The sequence below is a fragment of the Boleophthalmus pectinirostris genome, unplaced genomic scaffold (genome assembly GCF_026225935.1).
Source record: "Boleophthalmus pectinirostris isolate CB_2022bp ecotype Guang Dong unplaced genomic scaffold, ASM2622593v1 HiC_scaffold_5, whole genome shotgun sequence".
Taxonomy (NCBI): Eukaryota; Metazoa; Chordata; class Actinopteri; order Gobiiformes; family Gobiidae; genus Boleophthalmus; species Boleophthalmus pectinirostris.
This window is the reverse complement of record NW_026571404.1, coordinates 16,480,221-16,500,132: the sequence shown is the minus strand read 5'-3', so window position 1 is coordinate 16,500,132 and position 19,912 is coordinate 16,480,221. Positions and strand designations below refer to the sequence as shown.

At 37.0% G+C, this 19,912-nt stretch overlaps 1 protein-coding gene across 1 annotated transcript in view; it reads right to left on the bottom strand.

The window, feature by feature from the left end:
• Positions 1-19,912, bottom strand: part of LOC110157143 (guanine nucleotide-binding protein G(I)/G(S)/G(O) subunit gamma-4) — a 30,380-nt gene that overhangs the window by 8,201 nt on the left and 2,267 nt on the right. Inside the window, exon 2 of the mRNA XM_020921411.2 lies at positions 19,199-19,306. Within this exon, the coding sequence (XP_020777070.1) occupies positions 19,199-19,297 (99 nt within the window). The 5' untranslated portion in view covers positions 19,298-19,306. The remainder of the gene's footprint in view (positions 1-19,198; positions 19,307-19,912) is intronic.

The following is a 19,912-nucleotide window of genomic DNA, read 5'->3' as shown; positions in this document are numbered from 1 at the left end:
TGGCACTAAATGGCACTTGGTCATCTGATGCAGTTTGCAAAATAATGCTTATAAGTATTTTACTGCAATTGAAATATGATTCCATCCCTCCTTCCAATCCACTTGATATTATTTACATTCATCATCTGTAGAAGATGGTAACAAAAAGAAAAAAATACTGTGTGACAATTTTTCAGAACAGAGATAAAAGTTTTTGCAATTTAACTCTTCAAGTATAGCTTCTTGGGTTGTCAAAAAACAAACAAACAAGCAAACAAACAAAAACAATACCCTGTTACTAAACGGTAGTGTTGTAGTACTCGATACCAGTCTTGGTCTCAAGTGCATTTGGACTTGGTCTTGAAGGCGCTTGGACTCGATCTTGTCTCAGTCTTGAAGGCTCTTGGTCTCAGTCTTGTCTTGGACTTGAGGCCTGACACTCGATGAGTGTGTTCATATTTCATTACGGCTGGTAAATGTGCAGAGGCTGCTCAATATCACTGCAAAACCAGTGAGATAATGTAACTGTAAATGTTATGAACTTGAAAAAACCCACTTGATTCACTTGTTGTTTTCTGTAAAGTGGGACAAAAGTAGAGGTTCTCAAACTGTGGGTCAGGGTCCAAAAAAAGGCGTTTAAGTGCAGTACAGTTTGCTTGACCTATTTTAGGTCTAAATAAACCCTATAAAATGGAGATAGATTTATAAAAACATTGATATATATATATATATATATGAGCCAAAATAAACATAAAGTACAAATAAATTTAGGAAATGACAATGTCTCGACTTGGTCTCGATTAGTGCGGTCTTGACTACAACACTGCTAAATGGTACTAAAACTATAATTGAAACTACTCTTTTCAAGAAGTATAATACTGAGGGATCACACAGACAAAAGTCACACAGACAAACTTGTACCTTTCCTGAAAACTTTTCGATTTGTCTTGAAAAATGTGTAGAAGTCTCTCTCCTCCAGTGAACATCAACTCTTTTAAACTCTATCTATTTTTTTCAAAGTGATGGTTGGAAACTATTCAGGTCCGTGTAATAAATGTCAGCACCAAATGAAAAGCTGCACAAAACCATCACATCTATTTTTAATTACATACATTTTTTATTTTAATGACATACATGGTTCAAATGATCGATATAGTTATGGTATATCTTTATTTAAATCAGGTGACACATTTACTCTGAAAACTGACTCTGAGTACAGGTCTACCCACAAAACCATAATTACTTCCTCTTTCCATTACATTCAGCTCACAGTTCTCATGGCCCACGGTATCTTCATTTTAAACTTAATTAAATTAAATATTATACTTAAATATTAATTGTATAGAATTGCATTTTTAATAAACTACTGACCTTCAAAATACGGGAAGAATATTAAGACTTGAGGCAAAGTAGTTTTATAATCACTTCTCACCGCAGTGAAAAATTCTGGGGTGGATCTTGGATATTGTGTTCTAAAATAGATTTTGTTGAGCTTGCATTTTAGACTGCATGATAAGAATGACTATTGATTCTCAAGGGAAAATATATGGTCACAGCGCAGCATAAAAAAATTTTAGATACGATAGGCAGATACTAAACACAAGTCAGTATTAAAATGTAATTACTCCAGTCTGAGGAAAACCAGAGATAAAAAAATAACACAAAATTACTCCATTGCAGAGTAGACCTAATATTTAATTGGTCCTAGATTACACAAAATTGACTCTTCTGAGCTTTTAGCCACATTAGAACACTGTTACCTCATTACAAACATACCTCAAGTTGTGTTTTGTTTATTTCAGATGTTTGAGTAATCCTGAATTACTATGTTGTCTACATCTCCAAAGCTTAAAATGTTCCACCTTGTGATGTCATGAATAGGTAGTTTTAAGTTAACAGCTCCTTTTACCTTTTTCTTCAGTAGAAATTGGCAATTCAAGGGCTGAAATGATCCATATGATTCTAGGGAAGTTGTATGGATTTCAAAAAGACACTGGTGCACTTCCTCTAATACAGTGCTCCTCAATTATTTTCTGTCATGCCCCCCCTAGGAAGAATAAAACATCTCGCGCCCCCCCGCGTGACTATAAATAGTATCATTTGTCTATAAAATTGTTATATGTTATATGATGCCAACAACGCTTGCTGGTTTACTGAAGTAGCAGTCACAAAGCGGGATGATTGTCGGCAATATTCGGCACGTTTTCGCTGAAAAAACTCAAGCGGCTTATCAGAGTGATTGGGGTGTAATGTATTTAAGTGACGCCTTAATTTATTGGGCTTCATGCTGTCCGCTGCCAACATTTTTAGACACAGTAAGCACACCGGTCTTTCCTCGTCTCCCACCGTAGTCACAGTGAAGTCAAGCGCTACATACGCTTCGTCATATTTCCTCGTCTTAGCTTTTGGGAGATTTTCGTTTGTCTCTTTATCTCCGTCTCTCTCCGCCTGTCTTCTCATCCCTGTTAAATATTTTTTCATGGTGTCACTTGAGGGTCTGCTACACTTCGTGTCTACACTTCATACTCAAACTCTGTGCTGTGTGCAAAGCGCGCATGCTCAGTGCAAACAAAACTCCTACACCACCGAGCGAATGCTCCCTGCGCACACTCTGCCAATGAGAGCGCCACTGCCCCCTAATGTAGTGGAAGTGCAATTGCACTTTATTCTAGGACAGTAAAAAAAAAATCTAAATAAAAAAATAAAAAAGCATGTTCCCCGAGGTCAAACGTGCCCCCCTTGACGGAGCTTTGTGCCCCCCAGGGGGGGCACTGCTCTAATACCACATGACATTAAAAGGTGGAACAGAGTGTTTTCTGATTGAGAGAAAAACTCAGCCTAAATATGCAGGGTTTGTGTGTTAAACATGTGTGAAAGAAACAAAACACAACTCCAGGTCTGTTTGTGAAGAGAAAACATTATAACATAGATCAGAAAATATTTCAATATAGGCCCTTAAACATTGAACAAACATGTATTATGTATTTATTATGTAATTTTCTTAGAGATGTTGTTGAGTTGCCTCATATTATATAAATATATAATATACCTAGCATATGTTCAATTGTGGTTATTGTTGAAACACCTTGAAATGACATACAGTGCTGTTGTGTAGAATATTCCAGTCAAAGAAAGATCCATGGAGATTAGCAGGTAGTGGACCCACCTCCAAGTTACCTAGTGTACCTTTCATTTCAAAGCCTCATTTCCACAGCAGTTTAACCCGTCACAGACTTGAATGTTTTGTGTATGTAGTTCTTGGTTCACGAGTGTAGCCCTGTGGCACTGCACTGAGACTTACCACCGCCTCGGGCAACTGTCACACAACAACACAACTGCAGGCTTTTAGGGCAACATGTGCTGGTATTATTACACTTAAACATTCCTTGACACAGCTATGGTTAGAAACATGCTAACATCTTAACCATCAGTCCAAAAACATTCTTTGGGGTTACAGATGATAAGATGGCTATGCATGGTAACATCTTGAACCAGAGAGGAACAAACACTTAAGTAAATGAATTTAACATTGAAATTTTTTGCATTATACATTCTGCCATATGTTGGTTATGTGAGTAGTGTGAGAGCTGTCAAGGAAATGAATTTGGATTTCTACAATACTTACTTTAATACTTTATTTGAGTTTAGTTATTTGAACAATTATAATAAATGTGCTCTTGCTCTTATTAAGTATTTGTTAATATTATGCAAATAAAACAGTTTTCAAAGTCAAAGTGGAGACATTGTCATGGTGACCATGTAGTGTGCTTTGGAGTGTGGGCGTATGGGACAGAGGATGTGTGTGTGTGTGTATGTGTGTGGTGTGTGTAAAGTTAAGATCAGTCTCCAGAAAATAGATGCAATGTCCATGTAATGTCCCTAAAAAGGATGTGTGCATGTGCGTGTGCATACGTGCGTGTGCATACGTGCGTGTGCATACGTGCGTGTGCATACGTGCGTGTGCATATGTGTGTGTGCAGAAAGGAGCAGATGTGTCTTTGGGGCCGGGGCGTCCTGGGACCAGTGTGGACAACAGGGCCATCTGATCTCTGTCCCATAAGAATAAATCAGGAGAATGAGTTTAACCTTAAAAACACTGACTGTTAAATTCTGAGAGCAGAATGCAATGGGGACAATTTATTTTAATATAGTCACCAAGAGGAAACAATGTCAGACTTACATAGAGTTTGAGCATGTCCATAGTAAATATATTTGACATTCTGTAATACTGTTTGTGAACTAAAAGATATTTGGCAATATGATTTATAAGAAGAGCAGTGTCGAACTTGAGTTTGGGACCCTCACTATAGAGCACCGTTGTATATATATATATAAATATATAAAAAATATATATATATATATATATATATATATATATATATATATATATATATATATATTATATATATATATATATATATATATATATATATATATATATATATATATATATATATATATATATATATATATATGTCTATTGTCTGTTTTTGCCCATTGTTCTTAAGACACGCACATCTCTATTTATTTGAATTATGGTGGCTTGGAAACTTATTAGTTCAATAGCCTCCTAGTAGGGGCATAATAATAACTGAAATATCATGATATCGTATCGTCAAAAGTCGCTCAGTAGTATTATGGGCCATCACAATATATCGAATTGCTTCAAGTCTCTTTGCTTAAATGAATAATTATAGTGCAGCAATAGCTAAAAAGTAGAGAGAACTACATAGACCATGATCCTTTGCTCTGCTTCAGTCCAGACTTCATGAAGAAACAACTGTTCTAACTACGTTTAAAGGTTAGTTATTTGGATTATGACAGAACCAAGGGCATTTTAAAAGGAAAAATGATTATTTACAGTTTTCTTAGTCTCCAAAAAATATCACAATAAATATCGTTCCGTGAGATGCAATATCGTAAAATATCGTACTGATAGACATCCCTACCTCCTAGATAATCAGAACTGAAAGTAGTTTTATTTTTTGCTAGTACAATTACATTTATGTTTATTATTATTTTTCTTATGATTATTGTTAAAAAGTACAGTAAACTACTCTCACTTAATATTATATTGAGAGAAAATCTAATTGCTCTGAGGCCTTGGCAATTGGTTGGGGGCCCCTCCAGGTTTAGGGGCCCTAGGCAGCCGCCTACCTTTGCCTAATGGTAGCACCACCACTGAAGAAGTGAATAGTAGCCAAACAAGTTCAGCTATTACTTAAAGATTAACACTCTATACCCAATGTATAGCTTTGTCTGTGGGAGTGAAATATACTAAAATGAGGATCAATAATCAGAATATATTTTAGCAATGCAACTGAAATGTAGCTTTAAATGCATAAAGTGTAAATAATAGACAAAGGACCAAATAATTACTCACAAAAAATCTGAAATACTTTACCCTAGTTTGAAAGAATAAGCTTTTTTTGGAGTATTTTGAAACAGTTTGTATTGTAAACAAAATACCCAATACAAGCATTTCTTCAAAATAATATTCTAAATATTATATATAGTCCAATATCTGCCCAGCAATAATTGTATGGTAGTGGACGCAGTCAAAGAAATAGCCAAAAGAGATGTGATCAAATACTATGAGCACGACCATTGTTATAACTTTAAAAACTTTTAGACGGTACCCTGCTTGAACCAAGACAGAAAAATAACCAATACCTTTAAAGCACTCACAGCAACTTTGGACAAATTGCTTGCTTACAACTTATCGCAATAAAGACGTCAAACTTTGAAAATTGTGGTTTTTATGTTAGAAGTTTTGAAACATCTTCCACTTTTCCGCCGTGACCTCTCCGTGACCCCGCAAACCACAGCGAAACAATCTGTGAGAGAAAAGTCTAGAGCCACCTTTGAGAACGGGTCAACGCTTCATTTCAACAGGTCAAAAAGTTTAGGAAGCAACAAAGAGACTCAAGAAAAACCAAAACCCCAAACAGCAAACAAGCGTCCACGTAATCACTTTTAAATTAATCCAGTGCCCATATTAACAGTGTGTAGTGCTAATGAATCACGCATATTTGCATTTTAATTAGACTTTAGATGAAAATAATTTACAGAATGGATTATAATATCCCAGATGACTTGACAGTTTTATAGTATAAGAATATAGTTGGGCAAAACAACAACTTACTAATGATGGACTAAACCTAAACTAAAGTTACAGGTCAGATCTGTGGAGAGTAAGAATGCATGTTTTAGGTATTTTGTAGCATTAAAAAGCATTGCACTAAAGCTCTAAATGTAATTTTCATGTTACTTGTGACAAAAAATCCTTGAATCTTGATAAAGACATCTGTAATTTAATTGTAATTTAAGTTTAAAGGTATTGTATTACACAGACTCTTATGAGCTTTAACCCAATTTGATAATGTTGTTACCTCCTCAAAAACAGATGTGGAGTTGTGGTTTTTTTTCATTCACATGTTTGCGTAACCCTCCAAATGTTTATCTGTTTTATCTCTCTATATCTTCAAAGCTCAAAATGCTCTATTCGAGTGTTGGACTGGGTTGCAACCCTCAGAATTTTTTTTTATTTTTTTAAGTCGCCTTGTCACAATCATGTAGATCTGCAATATACAGAGCTACAATTAATGTCCAAATAGGCGACTTATGGATTCTTTTATTGCTGGTCAGTGACTGTTTTTCATTGTTTAAAACTTGAGTAATACTAACGAGAGACAACAATAAAATATCCTCATTAATGTTCAATAATAGTCAAATCCACCTTTATTTTATGATTTACGAACAATGTCTATTGACTTGGGGTGTTTAAAATATGGGTCCCCAGGAAAAAAAAAAAAAAGAAGGGAAACACTAATCTATTCCACCTTGTGATGTCATGTTGTGGTAGTTTTCATTAACAGCTGCCTTTTACCTTTAGTTTAGTCAGTGGTGGAGTTAGCATTTTGGGGGCCCTAGGCGATTGCTTACAAGATAACCAGAGCTGAATGTTGTTTGACTTTTTTACAGTTTACACTCACATTTCTGTTTACATCCACTGCTTTGACAGTCAGATCCTATTTTGAAGGTGTTTTCTTGTTTAAAACTAAACTACTCTCATTTAATGTCATATTGAGAGAAAATCAAATTATTCTGAGGCCATTAGTGGCACTGAAAGCAATTGGTTGGGGGCCCCTTCAGGTTTGGGGGCCCTGGGTGGCCGCCCACTGTTTCCTAATGGTAGCACCGCCTCTGAGTTCAGTAGAGATTTGGAAATTCCCGGGCTGAAATTATCCAGATGATACTAGTAAAGGTGTAGGTAGTTTAAAAACACAGTGGCAGAGAGTTTTCTGTTTCAAGGTGTATTAAACATTTTGTGAATGAAACATAACACAGCTCCAGGTATGAAGAGAAGAGGTAAAGCACTTCACTGGGTCATAAAAAAGTCAAAAGTAGTAGTGCAGGTGCTCTACGAGAGTTAAACTTGAAATATTAACAAAATGTAGCCCTTAATAAAAAATGTAAAAGTTGGCAAAGTACAAACCTGAGGCACACTGACTGTCACTTATGCCCTGACGAAGGCCATCTTGCTGGTCGAAACATGTTGGCGTCTTTTGATATATTCAGTCAGTGTGCCTCGGGTTTGTACCTTGCCCACTTTTACATTTTTTAGTAAGGGCTACATTTTGTTAATACAACTCCAGGTATGTTTGTGATGAGGAAACAACAACAACAATTACACATTATAGCTTAAAAATAGTGTAATAAGGCCCCTTTAATGCCATACAGCGGAATTTTCCAGGCATAGCAATTACTTCTCCATGGAAACTAGGAGGTGCCTTATCCTGCGCCAGGAACATTACATAGCACACCTTTAAACTGAACCCACAACAAAATTTTGAACAACAATGAAAACTTCTTTTATTGAGCAAAACCAAAACTTTTACCATTAACCCGAGAACAACAATTTCCTTTTCCATCAAAAATATGACCAAAATTCAAAGTGGCATATGTTCCAAAGCATAATAGTTCCATTGAATCATTTCTTTTCTTTCTTCTTTTCATGACAAGGTGACGACTTTCCTTCACCTCAGATTCAAAGTCAAACGCTCTGGTCCAGCCACACTCGACGTGATTGGACGGAACATCCCACAGAGAAAAACAAATTAACCTCCTTAAAATAAACATATGACAAATCACCATCACTAAGTCTGCTACAGTCCCCGCTTGACCCTTACTCGCTGAACTTTCAATACTTTTCTGATTCTGAAAAACACAATACAGTCTTCATCTTTTTCTGTCAATGCATGTGAGCAGTCAATGGTAAAAGCAAAAATAATTGGCTTCAAAAACAGCATGTGCGTTTTAACAGAGAAATGAGCTGTCAGTTTGGGTGTGACTGGAGGAACTGGTAAAATCTATTAGACACATCAACACACTTTAATATTTGCATCATATTTTACACTGTGAGCATAATTATTAGGCAAGTTCTATTTATGAGGATTCATTTTATAATTGCACAACTACAGTGCTCTAGGTCAATCCAAAATGTTCATAAAACTGAAGTAGCAAAACGTTTGATGGTTCTGTGATCACGCTTCAATATCTTTGCAATTTCAAAAGTGCTGCATCCCACTGAAAGACTTTTTTTTTTTAAACAATATTTGACTTTTCAGACTCAGTTAAATCTCTTTTTTTTTGTCCCATTTTGCCCTAATACACTCTATTCATGCTTACATCACAAACCAGGAAGATGTTTGGAAACGTGCGATGACAACTTCCGGTGTAGTTCCCGACACCTGGCTCGGTGACCAACTGTGATCAAACCCATTGAAGTAAATGTGATCAGTGGTAAAATGAAGACTACATATGTATATGCTGTTTGTAATCATCTTGAATTGGCACCTCATCTCTTCTAATCGCATGTACCCAGTGCACTCGGAGTTCTGTGTCAGTGGGGAAATGATGAAAACTGAGGTATGGTTGTAATTGTTGATTAGCCAAAAATAACGGAACAAAGGGTGTAGGTTTGGTCTCAGTTCGGTGGGGACATTATCAGCTGTAGAAGTTTGTAGCAGATTTCCCTTTGCTTGTTGGTGATGAGATATTTGTGAGGTAATGTCAAGACATTTTTCCATGGAATATTTTCAAGAGAGTCCGGCTGCTAAGAGAGCACGAGTAGGGCTCTGTTTGGGAGGGGCACTTGTGGCAATAGTCACTCTTTTTCTGCTGCAACTCATTATAAGGCAAGTTTTATTGAAGATGAAGCCATGTAAGTTCCTTTTGAAAAGTTTTTCAAGGTTTGGTGCGCTGCGTCTTCACTCACACCTGCTCAAGTCAACATCTTCGGGTGCTGCACTGTCCTGCCGCTTCCCCAGTTTAGGCTCCTGGCTCCACTATTGACATCACTCTGCTGCAACCAATGAAATAGCAGCAGAAGTAACCCTGTCGTCATATCACTGAATATATCTCAGAGCATCTAATAAACAAAATGTGAACTAAAACATGTTCAATGAATACTACTACTTTTTTAAAAATTAAAATAAAATGGCAAATACTGGTTGTGACATGTCCCCACCGTCCCTATGCAAACCTACACCCTTGAACGGAACGCTTCAATGACATGTAGATAAAGAAAACTGGGCTATTTTCTAATTTTTCTTAGATTCTGTCAGACTTACTAATGCGAACAGAACCCGTTGGAAGTTGTCATCACATCTTTCCAAACGTTTTCCTGGTTTGTGACGTAGGCGTGAATAGAGCCTATAATTCCGCACACCTTGATACAGGGTGTTGACCTCCTTCGGCCACACCCTCTCTCCTTAGACAAATACACGTCAACAAATCTACTTAAATCCAATAAAAATTCACGTTTATACTTGGAGTTGGAGAATGTGCATTAAAAAAAGTGATATGGTCAAAATACCCACTTGCGTAGTTACTAAAAAAATGTTACTGGTTGAAAATGGGATGAAACCACTGACTCTCAGATTGTGGAACTATCCTGGGTGACAATAACTCAGTTGGTAACGTGCTTATCGTTTGATCTGAAGGTTGCCGGTTCAAATCCTGCCCTTGAAATAAAAACATGACTGGTTGTTGAGCGTATGAATGTGTGTGTGTGTTTTGTAATGTAAAGAGCTTTTGAGTGCCTTGAAGGAAAAAGTTTGTAAAGTAAATTACCCTAAACTACCTTAATGAAGTAATAATGCAAAACAGGTCTGCCTAAAATATACATTATAATAAGAATGTGTAACCCGTGTGTATGTGGGACTTAAATGTAGGCCTATTAAATGTGGTTAAGTGGGCCATGGAGATAATTAGGAAACTGTCTTTGATACAGAGACTCAAAGAGCAGACTACAACAAAGCAAAAGTACAACACAAGATAGTCCGTCCAACTTTTATAATGGGGAGGACATGTCTCTGTGTGTGTTGTGATTAGCGTCCAACAATGTTACGAAAGAAGAGAGATCCAAGTAACAAGAGATGGGAGGAAAAAGAAGAAGAAGAAGAGCTCTAAAATCAATGAGGTTTATTTATACTGCACAGTCTGTTATACACCACATCTTTGAAGAAAAGTCAATGGCGGAGGACAGTGGTGTGACCAGCGGATAATTAACTGCACCAAGAGTCCAGTGTGGCCTCGGATTAGACTAAGTGCACAACCAACTAAACAAAACTAAACAAAACTAAACAGAAGTAAACTAAAAAACTAATTAGAACCAAACTAAACTAAATTGAACTGATCTAAACTGAACTGAACTAAACAGAAACAAACTAAACTAAACTAAACTGAACTAAACTAAACTAAAATGAACTGAACGAAACTGATCTAAACTAAACTTAAACGAACTGAACTAAATTTAACCAAACTGAACTAAACTAAACCAAACTGAACTAAACAGCACCAAGCTGAACCAAACTGAATTGAACTAAACTAAGCTGATCTAAACCAAACTGAACCAAACTGAACTAAACTAAACTAAACTGAATCAAACTAAACTAAACTAAACCAACCTGAACTAAACCGAACTGAACTAAACCGAACCAAACTAAACTAAACTGAACTAAACTGATCTAAACTAAACCAAACTGAACTAAACTAAACCAAACTGATCTAAACCGAACTGAACTAAATTGATCTAAACTAAACTAAATCAAACTAATATAAACTAACCTAAAATAATCTAAACTAGACTAAACTCAGCTAAATCAAACTAAACTAACCTAAACTAGACTAAACTAAACGGACCCAAACTGATCTAAATTAAACTAAATAACTATGCCACTGACCCATAACCCCACACAGTAAGATTAAATAATGATTTGAAGTGAACAGTTCCAGCCCTCGAGATTCCTCCTGTTTTAGGACTCAACTCAACTCATTTCAAACAAAACCAATACCACACATGAGAATATTTAAGGAATCGCTTATTTGTGTTGAAAGAAATATATTGTCTGAGATTTTAATTACCCTAAACTTAACTTAACTAAACTAAACTCAACTAAACCCACTCCTCTAGGGTTAGGATTTTTAATATTTTCATGACAGAACCCTCCCTATAACTGCGCAATCGACCCAGAACCACACACAGCTAAATTAAATAGATGCTCATTAATCTGAAGTGGCAAAACATAAAAGAATCAGGTGAAATTGAGTGTATTTGTGCAGTTTCATGTGATATATGATATTTTAATAATGATTTATAATTAATTATAAAGGGAGCATTACAGTTCTATGGAGTTTGTTAACACATACATTTAGCTCACCATGTTACCTTGAAAATGCTATATTCAATGAAAGCAGTTTATTGAAATGTGTAATGAGTTTCAGTTTCCCATTTGGGTGCTTGGGTTACAGAGGTTTGTGGGCTGAGTTTGGACAGAGAGATCACAAGATTACTCAAAGAGGCATGACATATAAAACCACATGGTCTGAAAAGTCAAGTTTGCATAATACATTAAGTACCATATTTTTCAGGCTATAAGGCGCACTTAAAATCCTTTAATTTTCTCAGAAATCGACAGTGCGTCTTATAATCTGATGCACCTTATGTATTATTTCTGGTTGTGCTTAATGACCTTGAACCGATTTTATGTGGTACACAGAGCTCAAAAATCTGTCAAAATGTTTTAGAACGACTTTGGCAAGCTACGAAGCTGCAAAGCATGATGGATTGTCGGAGCATTATGGCTACCGTAGTCAGTAGCCTCGTCGAGTAAAATCCAATTTAGGGTCCTTAATCTGACAGAAGATGACTGCATCAATGCACAAATAAAGAGTTGTTTTATTTAGCATTTATTGTTTATGCAAATGTAGCCATGTAGTTTTAAGTTTAGCGTCTGTAAAACGTAAACAAATGTGCACAAAGCTGCTTAAAACACATTACTACTCAATGTATATTCAAGTCTTCCTCGTCAGAAATTTTAAAATACTTAAATTATCCACCCACATTCACATTCATAATACACATTCACCAAGACAGTCAAGGAATCACACACGAGTTACGCCACGATCTGCCAATTGGTCATGGACGCCTGGGCTAAGGGATCAGTCTCAAGTGCCGTCCGTCTGTTTAGCTTGATGCGCTTTATAATCAAGTGCACCTTTTATTCTGAAAAATACGATAGTGCTTCCTGACCTCCAGTCTAGGGCATAAACTTCAACCAGCAACTACTTTACATAAGGCTTGTTGTTTTATCACGTATTTTGAAACATTCTCCTGACCCCTTTTAACATCATGATTTGGGAGACAGGCGTCAAAAAGCCAGCCAATTAAGTCGACAATTTCACATTTTTTTCAAAAGGAAGTATATAGCCTAAATGTTTTTTTTAATCTGCATTCGGTCTGGGTTCCCTGCTGTTTCGACCACTTCCAAATGCTTTGATTGATCTGAACTTGTTTGAAGATTTGATGATCACGATAACAAATTATAATGTTTAGAGTAAAGCAAAGATAAAGCAACATTTCTCAGTATTTTCGTCTAAATGTCATCAGATTAACAAGAGAGAGGGAAGCTTTTTATACGATGTGTTGTGGTTGACAATAAACCAACTTTGTGATTTCGACAACAGCAGATGAGCAGTGTTAAAAGGCACTTTGAAACAAGACTCATTAGCTAATGTACTGCATATTTATGTATTATTTATTGTCTGTAATGGCGATGTGTCTTTTGTTGACATCATATGGCTGCTCTGTGAACTGTGAAAGGCAGACCAGATAAGACTGTTTAATAACGCTATAAGTTTATGAGTCATCATACAGTGTAAACCTGAGACCCTATTTAGCATCATTAAAAAGTAAAAAATATAAAGCATGTCACAATCTTTAAAAGAGTCACATTTCTAGAAGGATCTTAAGCTTTTTATTGATGGATACTTACAGATTTAGTGATACTGGGCATGATTTTTTTTTTCATTGAGATGTAATATGAGGCTATGGTTTTCACAAGCCCTTATAGATTTAGATTTAGACAAACTTTATTGATCCACAAGGGAAATTATTTGGACACAGTAGCTCACACATCACAATAAATATAATAAGAAAAAGAAGAAATATAAATGGTAAAATAAATTCTAAATAAGCAGCAAAAAGGATAGTAAAAGACAGGTGTCAAATAAGACACAGTTATATAAATGTACAAGTAAAAAATAGAAAGATAAGTACTAACATTTTCTTTATAATTATTAAGATCATTAAGAATGTATTACTGTATTTTCTGGGCAATAACATAAAATGACTGTGGGAGGTGTAGTCACTCCCTGAGCACATGAACCACTGGATACAGTAACTAAACAGACGCAGTTTAAAAAGCTGTGGGTTTTTTTTTCCCCCCCAAAACATTATTTACTTATTTATTTATTTAGTTGACAGTTATGTGTATGGAAATAATGAAATACTAAATGAGCACAAATACTGAAATCTATCTATAGCTCTCACACACTTCAATTAAGTTCCAGAAGTACATTTTCCATTCATTTTTCCCATAGATTTTTCATAAAATTAAAATGTTAAGAGTTCAAAAGCATCACAAAGGCTAACCAGCTACATGGGACTTAATTTTTAAAGAGGCATAGTGTAATTTTTCTGGTGGAAGGTCTTTCAAATGTTTTTTTTTTTTTTTTTTTAATGGAGATGTTATTGCTTTGTCTGGAATGTTTCACAGTATGATATTAAACCTTTCTATCTTCATGGAGACCAAACCAGACCAAGTTACAAATCAGATCTGTGGAGAGGCGACCCCGGTCACAGTGAGTTGTTTCATTTAGTTTTTCTATTTCTGAGCAGTAAAACCACCTGTAATTGAATAAATACAAGGTGTTTAATGTCACACTGTGGAACATTACAGGCAGAGCAAAGACATACTGTATTCATAAAAATAAACAGGTGACGGCAGACCCTGAAACAAAAAGTTACATAGTGCAACTTTAAGTCCAAAAAGCACATTTATAACAAAGATTTGCTTTACGAACTTTGCGGTTTACAAAGTTCTTGTGCTCATTAGCTCCCCCATAGCTGAGTAACCCTGAGCAAGCATGCAAACTTATATTGAATTATTGCTAAAAGATGTTCCACAGTGAAAAGATCTTCTACAGCTCAAAACAGTTTATGATGTTTTTGGACACTTTTAGCCTTTAAAGGGCAGGAAAATTGAAAACGGGTGGACAAAAAAAGCTTTGATAGTTAATTTATACTATGTTTGTTTATTTTTTTCATCAGCATAAACTCTACCACACGAGGCAAGGGAATGGTTTGTATATTTTAAGTTCAGATATTGTCTAAATATAAATAGATTGACTGCGTGCCTGTATTTACATAGCGAGATTTCCCCCATTAAAACTGCAATGAAAACAGAGTAGATAGGTCCAAAGTCAATATGTAACCAGCGTGATGCGATAATGACACAGTGATCTGCGTGTTGGACCAAAGGTTGAGGGCCATAATGTAACAACTCACCCCCATTATCAGAACAAGAGCTGGATTTAAAATTAGAAAGATCATACGGCTTTGGAAACATGAGAGGAGCAGACGGGCCGCTGACCTTAAACTGTGACACAGACAGCAGACGAGTATATTACACCATTATATTATTATATGGGCCACAATGGACTCAACTGTCAAAGTGGCAAAGTTGGGTTGTTGCAAAATAGATCAAAAGGTGAACTTAAAACAGTGATATAAAACATTTCTTCTTATACACGATAAAAGAAAACCAGTACTATCAGCAGTCGTCGTCGTAGTAGTAGTAGCAGTAGTAGTAGTAGTAGTAGTAGTAGTAGTAGGAGTAGTAGTATGTATTGTTTGTATTATGATTTTTCTATTTGTACTTTGTGTACGAATTGTGCTATACAAATAAACTTGCCTTTCCTAGTAGTAGTACTCGTAGTAGTGGTGGTAGTAATAGTAGTCGTAGTAGTCATAGTGTTGGTAGTAGTAGTAGTAATAATACCAGCAGCCGTAGTAGTAGTAGTAGCAGTAGTAGTAGTAGTAGCAGTAGCAGTAGCAGTAGCAGTAATAGTAGCAGAAATAGTAGTAGTAGTAGTAGTAGTACTAGCAGTAACGGCAAAAGTAGTAGTAGTCATAGTCGTCGTTGTCGTAGTAGTAGTAGCAGCAGCAGCAGTAGCAGCAGCAGTAGTAGTAGTAGTAGTAGTAGTAGTAGTAGTAGTAGTAGTAGTAGTAGTAGTAGTAGTAGCAGCAGCAGCAGCAGTAGCAGCAGCAGCAGCAGCAGTAGTAGTAGTAGTAGTAGTAGTAGTAGCAGCAGTAGTAGTAGTAGTAGTAGTAGTAGTAGTAGTAGTAGTAGCAGCAGCAGCAGTAGTAGCAGCAGCAGCAGTAGTAGTAGTAGTAGTCGCAGCAGTAGTAGTAGTAGTAGTAGTAGTAGTAGTAGTAGTAGTAGTAGTAGCAGCAGCAGCAGTAGTAGTAGTAGTAGTAGTAGTAGTAGTAGTAGTAGTAGTAGCAGCAGCAGCAGTAGTAGCAGTAGCAGCAGCAGCAGTAGCAGCAGCAGCAGTAGTAGTAGTAGTAGTAGTAGTAGTAGTAGTAGTAGTCGCAGCAGTAGTAGTAGTCATAGTCGTAGTATTAGCAGTAACAGCAGCAGCAGAAGTAGTAGTAGTAGTAGTAATAGCAGTAATAGCAGCAGCCATAGTAGTAGTAGTAGTAGTAGTAGCAGTTGCAGTAATAGCAGCAGTAGCAGTAGTAGTAGTAATAGCAGCAGGCATTGTAGTGGTAGCAGTAGTAGTAGTAGTAGTAGTAGTAGTAATAGTAGTAGTACTAGCCGTCATAGTCGTAGTAGTAGCAGTAGCAGTGGTAGAAATAGTTCGTAGTAATAATAGCAACAGCCTCAGTAGCAGCAGCAGTTGCAGTAATAACAGCAGCAGTAGTAGTAGTAGTCATAGTAGTAATTGCAGACATAGCAGTAATAATAGTAAAAGTACTAGCCGCAGTAGCAGTAGTAGTAGTCAAAGTAGTAACTGTAGACATATTAGTAAAAGTATTAGTAGTAGCAGCAGTAATAGCAGTAGCCGTAGTAGTCGTAGTAGTACTAGCAGCAGTAGCATTTGCACAGGGCGTAGCAGAGTGGTAATAATAGTCATGGATGCTGATTCACAAATAACATGTTGGCTGATTGTGCTTTGGCCAAACACACAGGCCATTGGCAGCGTGTTTCAGTCCGTCCCATGGTAAAAGTGAACGCTGAGTAATTCACTATAATTACTGCTACTATTACGGATTAGCAGAACCCCAGTACGGTGAAAGTTATTACTACAATATATCACTATTCTCTATTCTCTATTATTATCTTCCGCTGGGGTAACAAAAATGCAAACTTTTTTATGACAAAGACCCGGAGAAGGTCTGTGTCAGCAGCAGTAGACAGTGGCTCTGAGTCAGGGCAGAGGGACGTCCCGCTGTGAGACTCCGTGGACTCTATATGTGACAGTAAAAGACAGTGTGGGGCGGGCGGGGGGACAGGGGGCTGACAGGAGGAGGCAGTCAGGTCAGCTCCTCTGGTGAAGTCACCGCTCTCAGGACTCACGGTGATTACAGAAGCACAAGATGGTGGGCAAATATAGACTGGTTCGCTGTGTTTTCGAAACAGATGATCTCTCAGTCTGGTCACCTCTTGCTCACGTGCGTCTAAATTCAGATAGAGTGGCGTAATCGGGTTTGATCATTTCAGTGACGTACACAGTAATACAATAAAAAACTGGTCATCTGTCATTTCAGTCAAGATTAATAGTGGGTACATTTACATAATAATCAGATAAACCAATAATTTGATCTGATTTTGATGCGTGTTTACGTGCACAAGATCTAAAAGCGGAACTATGCCAGGACTAAACCAGGACCAGACCAGCACTAAACCAGGACCAGACCAGGGCCAGACCAGGACCAGACCAGGATCAGGACCAGACCAGGACCAGCCCAGAGATTAAAAGAATAACAAATCAGATCTTCACCAGCAATTTACAAAGGCCAAACCAGAACCAAAGAGGAGTGTGAAAGCAGTCTAGGTCTCCATTTTCCTAGTAGCTCCAACCTTCCTTTAGTCAGGTTGGCGCCACCTAGTGCCTATGCTCATTTTCATTTCTCTCTAGCCAGTAGGTCAGGAATCAGAATACACTAGATGGCTTGCAAGAACCCCGGAAATGCGAGTCCGGACACCAGTCAATCAGCGAAGAGCCATACATTCTGTTTTGGCAATGATTCCCGAGATGGAGGATTTAAAGCCGGAACAAAAAGAATGTTTGGTGAATTTTATCACGGGGAAAGACGTTATTTAGTTATCAGTCGGTTTCACTTCATAGAAACCATCTAACCTCGCAGCGTTAGAATTCGCTCGCTCGATGGTAGGTGGGTACTTTTTTAAAATTTAACCAATCGCTGCTTTTGGTTGTGACGTAATGCCGCAATGGGGCTAACTTGTATATTAAGCTTTTTCCAAATTCCATAGGAAGAAGGGCAATAATGTCCTTCCCTTTGATAAAATTCACCAAACATTCTCTTTGTTCCGGCTTTAAATCCTCGATCTCGAGAATCGTTGCCAACATAGAATGTATGGCTCTTTGCTGATTGGCTGGTGCCCGAACTCGCACTTTCGGGGTTCTTGCAAACCATCTGGTGTATTCTGATTCCTGACCTAGTCGCTGGAGTGAAAAGAAATTGAGTGGAGCCACTAGGTAGCATCAGCCTGGCTAGATGTTATTGCACTTCTTCCTACAGGATTTGGGAAAGCTTAATATACCAGTTAGCCCCATTAGCGGCGCGTTACATACGTCACAACCAAATAGTAGAGATTGGTTAAATAAAAAAGTAACCGCCTACCGTCGAGCGAACGAATCCTAATGCTGCGATGAATCAGGCTAAACTTCCTTACCCATATATTCACTATTCCTCCTCTGCACATGTCCAAACATCTCTATCCTTATTTATCATTAAAAAACGCTTAGTATTTATATCTTATTCCTCAATTCCTCTTCCTTAAATTTGCTCTAATCTGAAAGTGTGCAGAGCGTCACAACTGACTGAGATGATCTGATGCGTGTGATTTAATCCCAGGAGAGACGTCAGACTAAACAACATGTTTTGTTTGGATCATTGATTTCACAAAATGTTTAAAGAAGGGAAGATATTTGCTGTGTAATTACCTAAGCCTAATTTTGTTTCTTTATAAAGGGATGACTAACCTTGCTTTGTTATGTCCAGGTGATTATAGGTATATGTCATGGTTATGTATTATCACTATAGAAGGAATCGATAATCACTCTTGTAACTTGTTCTAAATTAAACTGGATAATTAGCATCATTCCAACTATATAATGTGTAAGATTTTGCATAGAGCTGCTTAATTTAGGTAAGAAATTGCTTTTTTCTGACATTTTTAAAATGTTTGTTATAAGATTTGCGATGCAAGTTTAAAAAGTAAGATTGATCCACAACTCCATGAGCATTAAGATTTGAGAGAAGACAAAATATGAATTCCACGTATTTTAAAACAAGTTTATAGAGATCTAAATTCCAGGCATGATGCAATTTTTCTATAAAAGCACAGGATATTTTGTTCTTTGTAGAGGACATCCATCTACATAATTGCAGTCTTTGCGGTTTAATATTTGTGTGAACCCAAATCGGAATTTTGAATTTATTGCAGTATATTGTAATGTGCAGCCTTATTTAGTTTTATTTCCAATTCCACACTTGCACAGCTGTAAATCATGAAAAATAATATGTCTACTTTAATAAAGATCAAATCAAAATGAACGGTACCTTTATCCTATCCATGCAGGCTTCCATCTTGAGTTGCTCCACGGCTTTCCGGGCTTGGGAGATGCTGGCCGTGCTGTTGTTGGCGATGCTGTCCTTCATGTCTCAGTCCTGCACAAAGACACACAACAGGAGCCCATAGAGTCAGTGGATCCAACAGCATTTTGTCCTGAAAAGACCAGGTCCCTGAAGGCATCGCGACAACCTCCCAAAGAGCAACCACTATGGGTTTATAAAGACCTATTATAACTGAGGGATATGTTCAACAGTCAACTCTGACCTATTTATTATGAAGGGGCAGACTGGGGTGGTCACTTAGCAGCCAAGAGGAGGGCAATAGTGTCAGTGTCGAATGGAGAAAAGGCGAGTACGGCTAAATAATGGGACTACAGGGCATCTGGAGGGCGCAGAATCATATGGTGCTATTTATGGATTTCAGGCAAATAATACCTCCCCGATATGAAGGAGTTTGTCTCGACCTTTCATCACAAGGTTTTCTTCAAGGATTAATATTTTTGTTTCGAAACATGAAACATGGCAAATATGTAGACTAGTGTTTTTTGTTAATTTGAAGTAGAATCTTATAGGAATTTCAGAATAAGTTAAATGCAGCAAATGAGCTAATTGACTTTCAAAATGTGATTATTAATGGCTCAAACTCGTAAACATAATTGTAAAACATAATTGTAGTTATCTTTATCCTATAGAGAGAAAGAA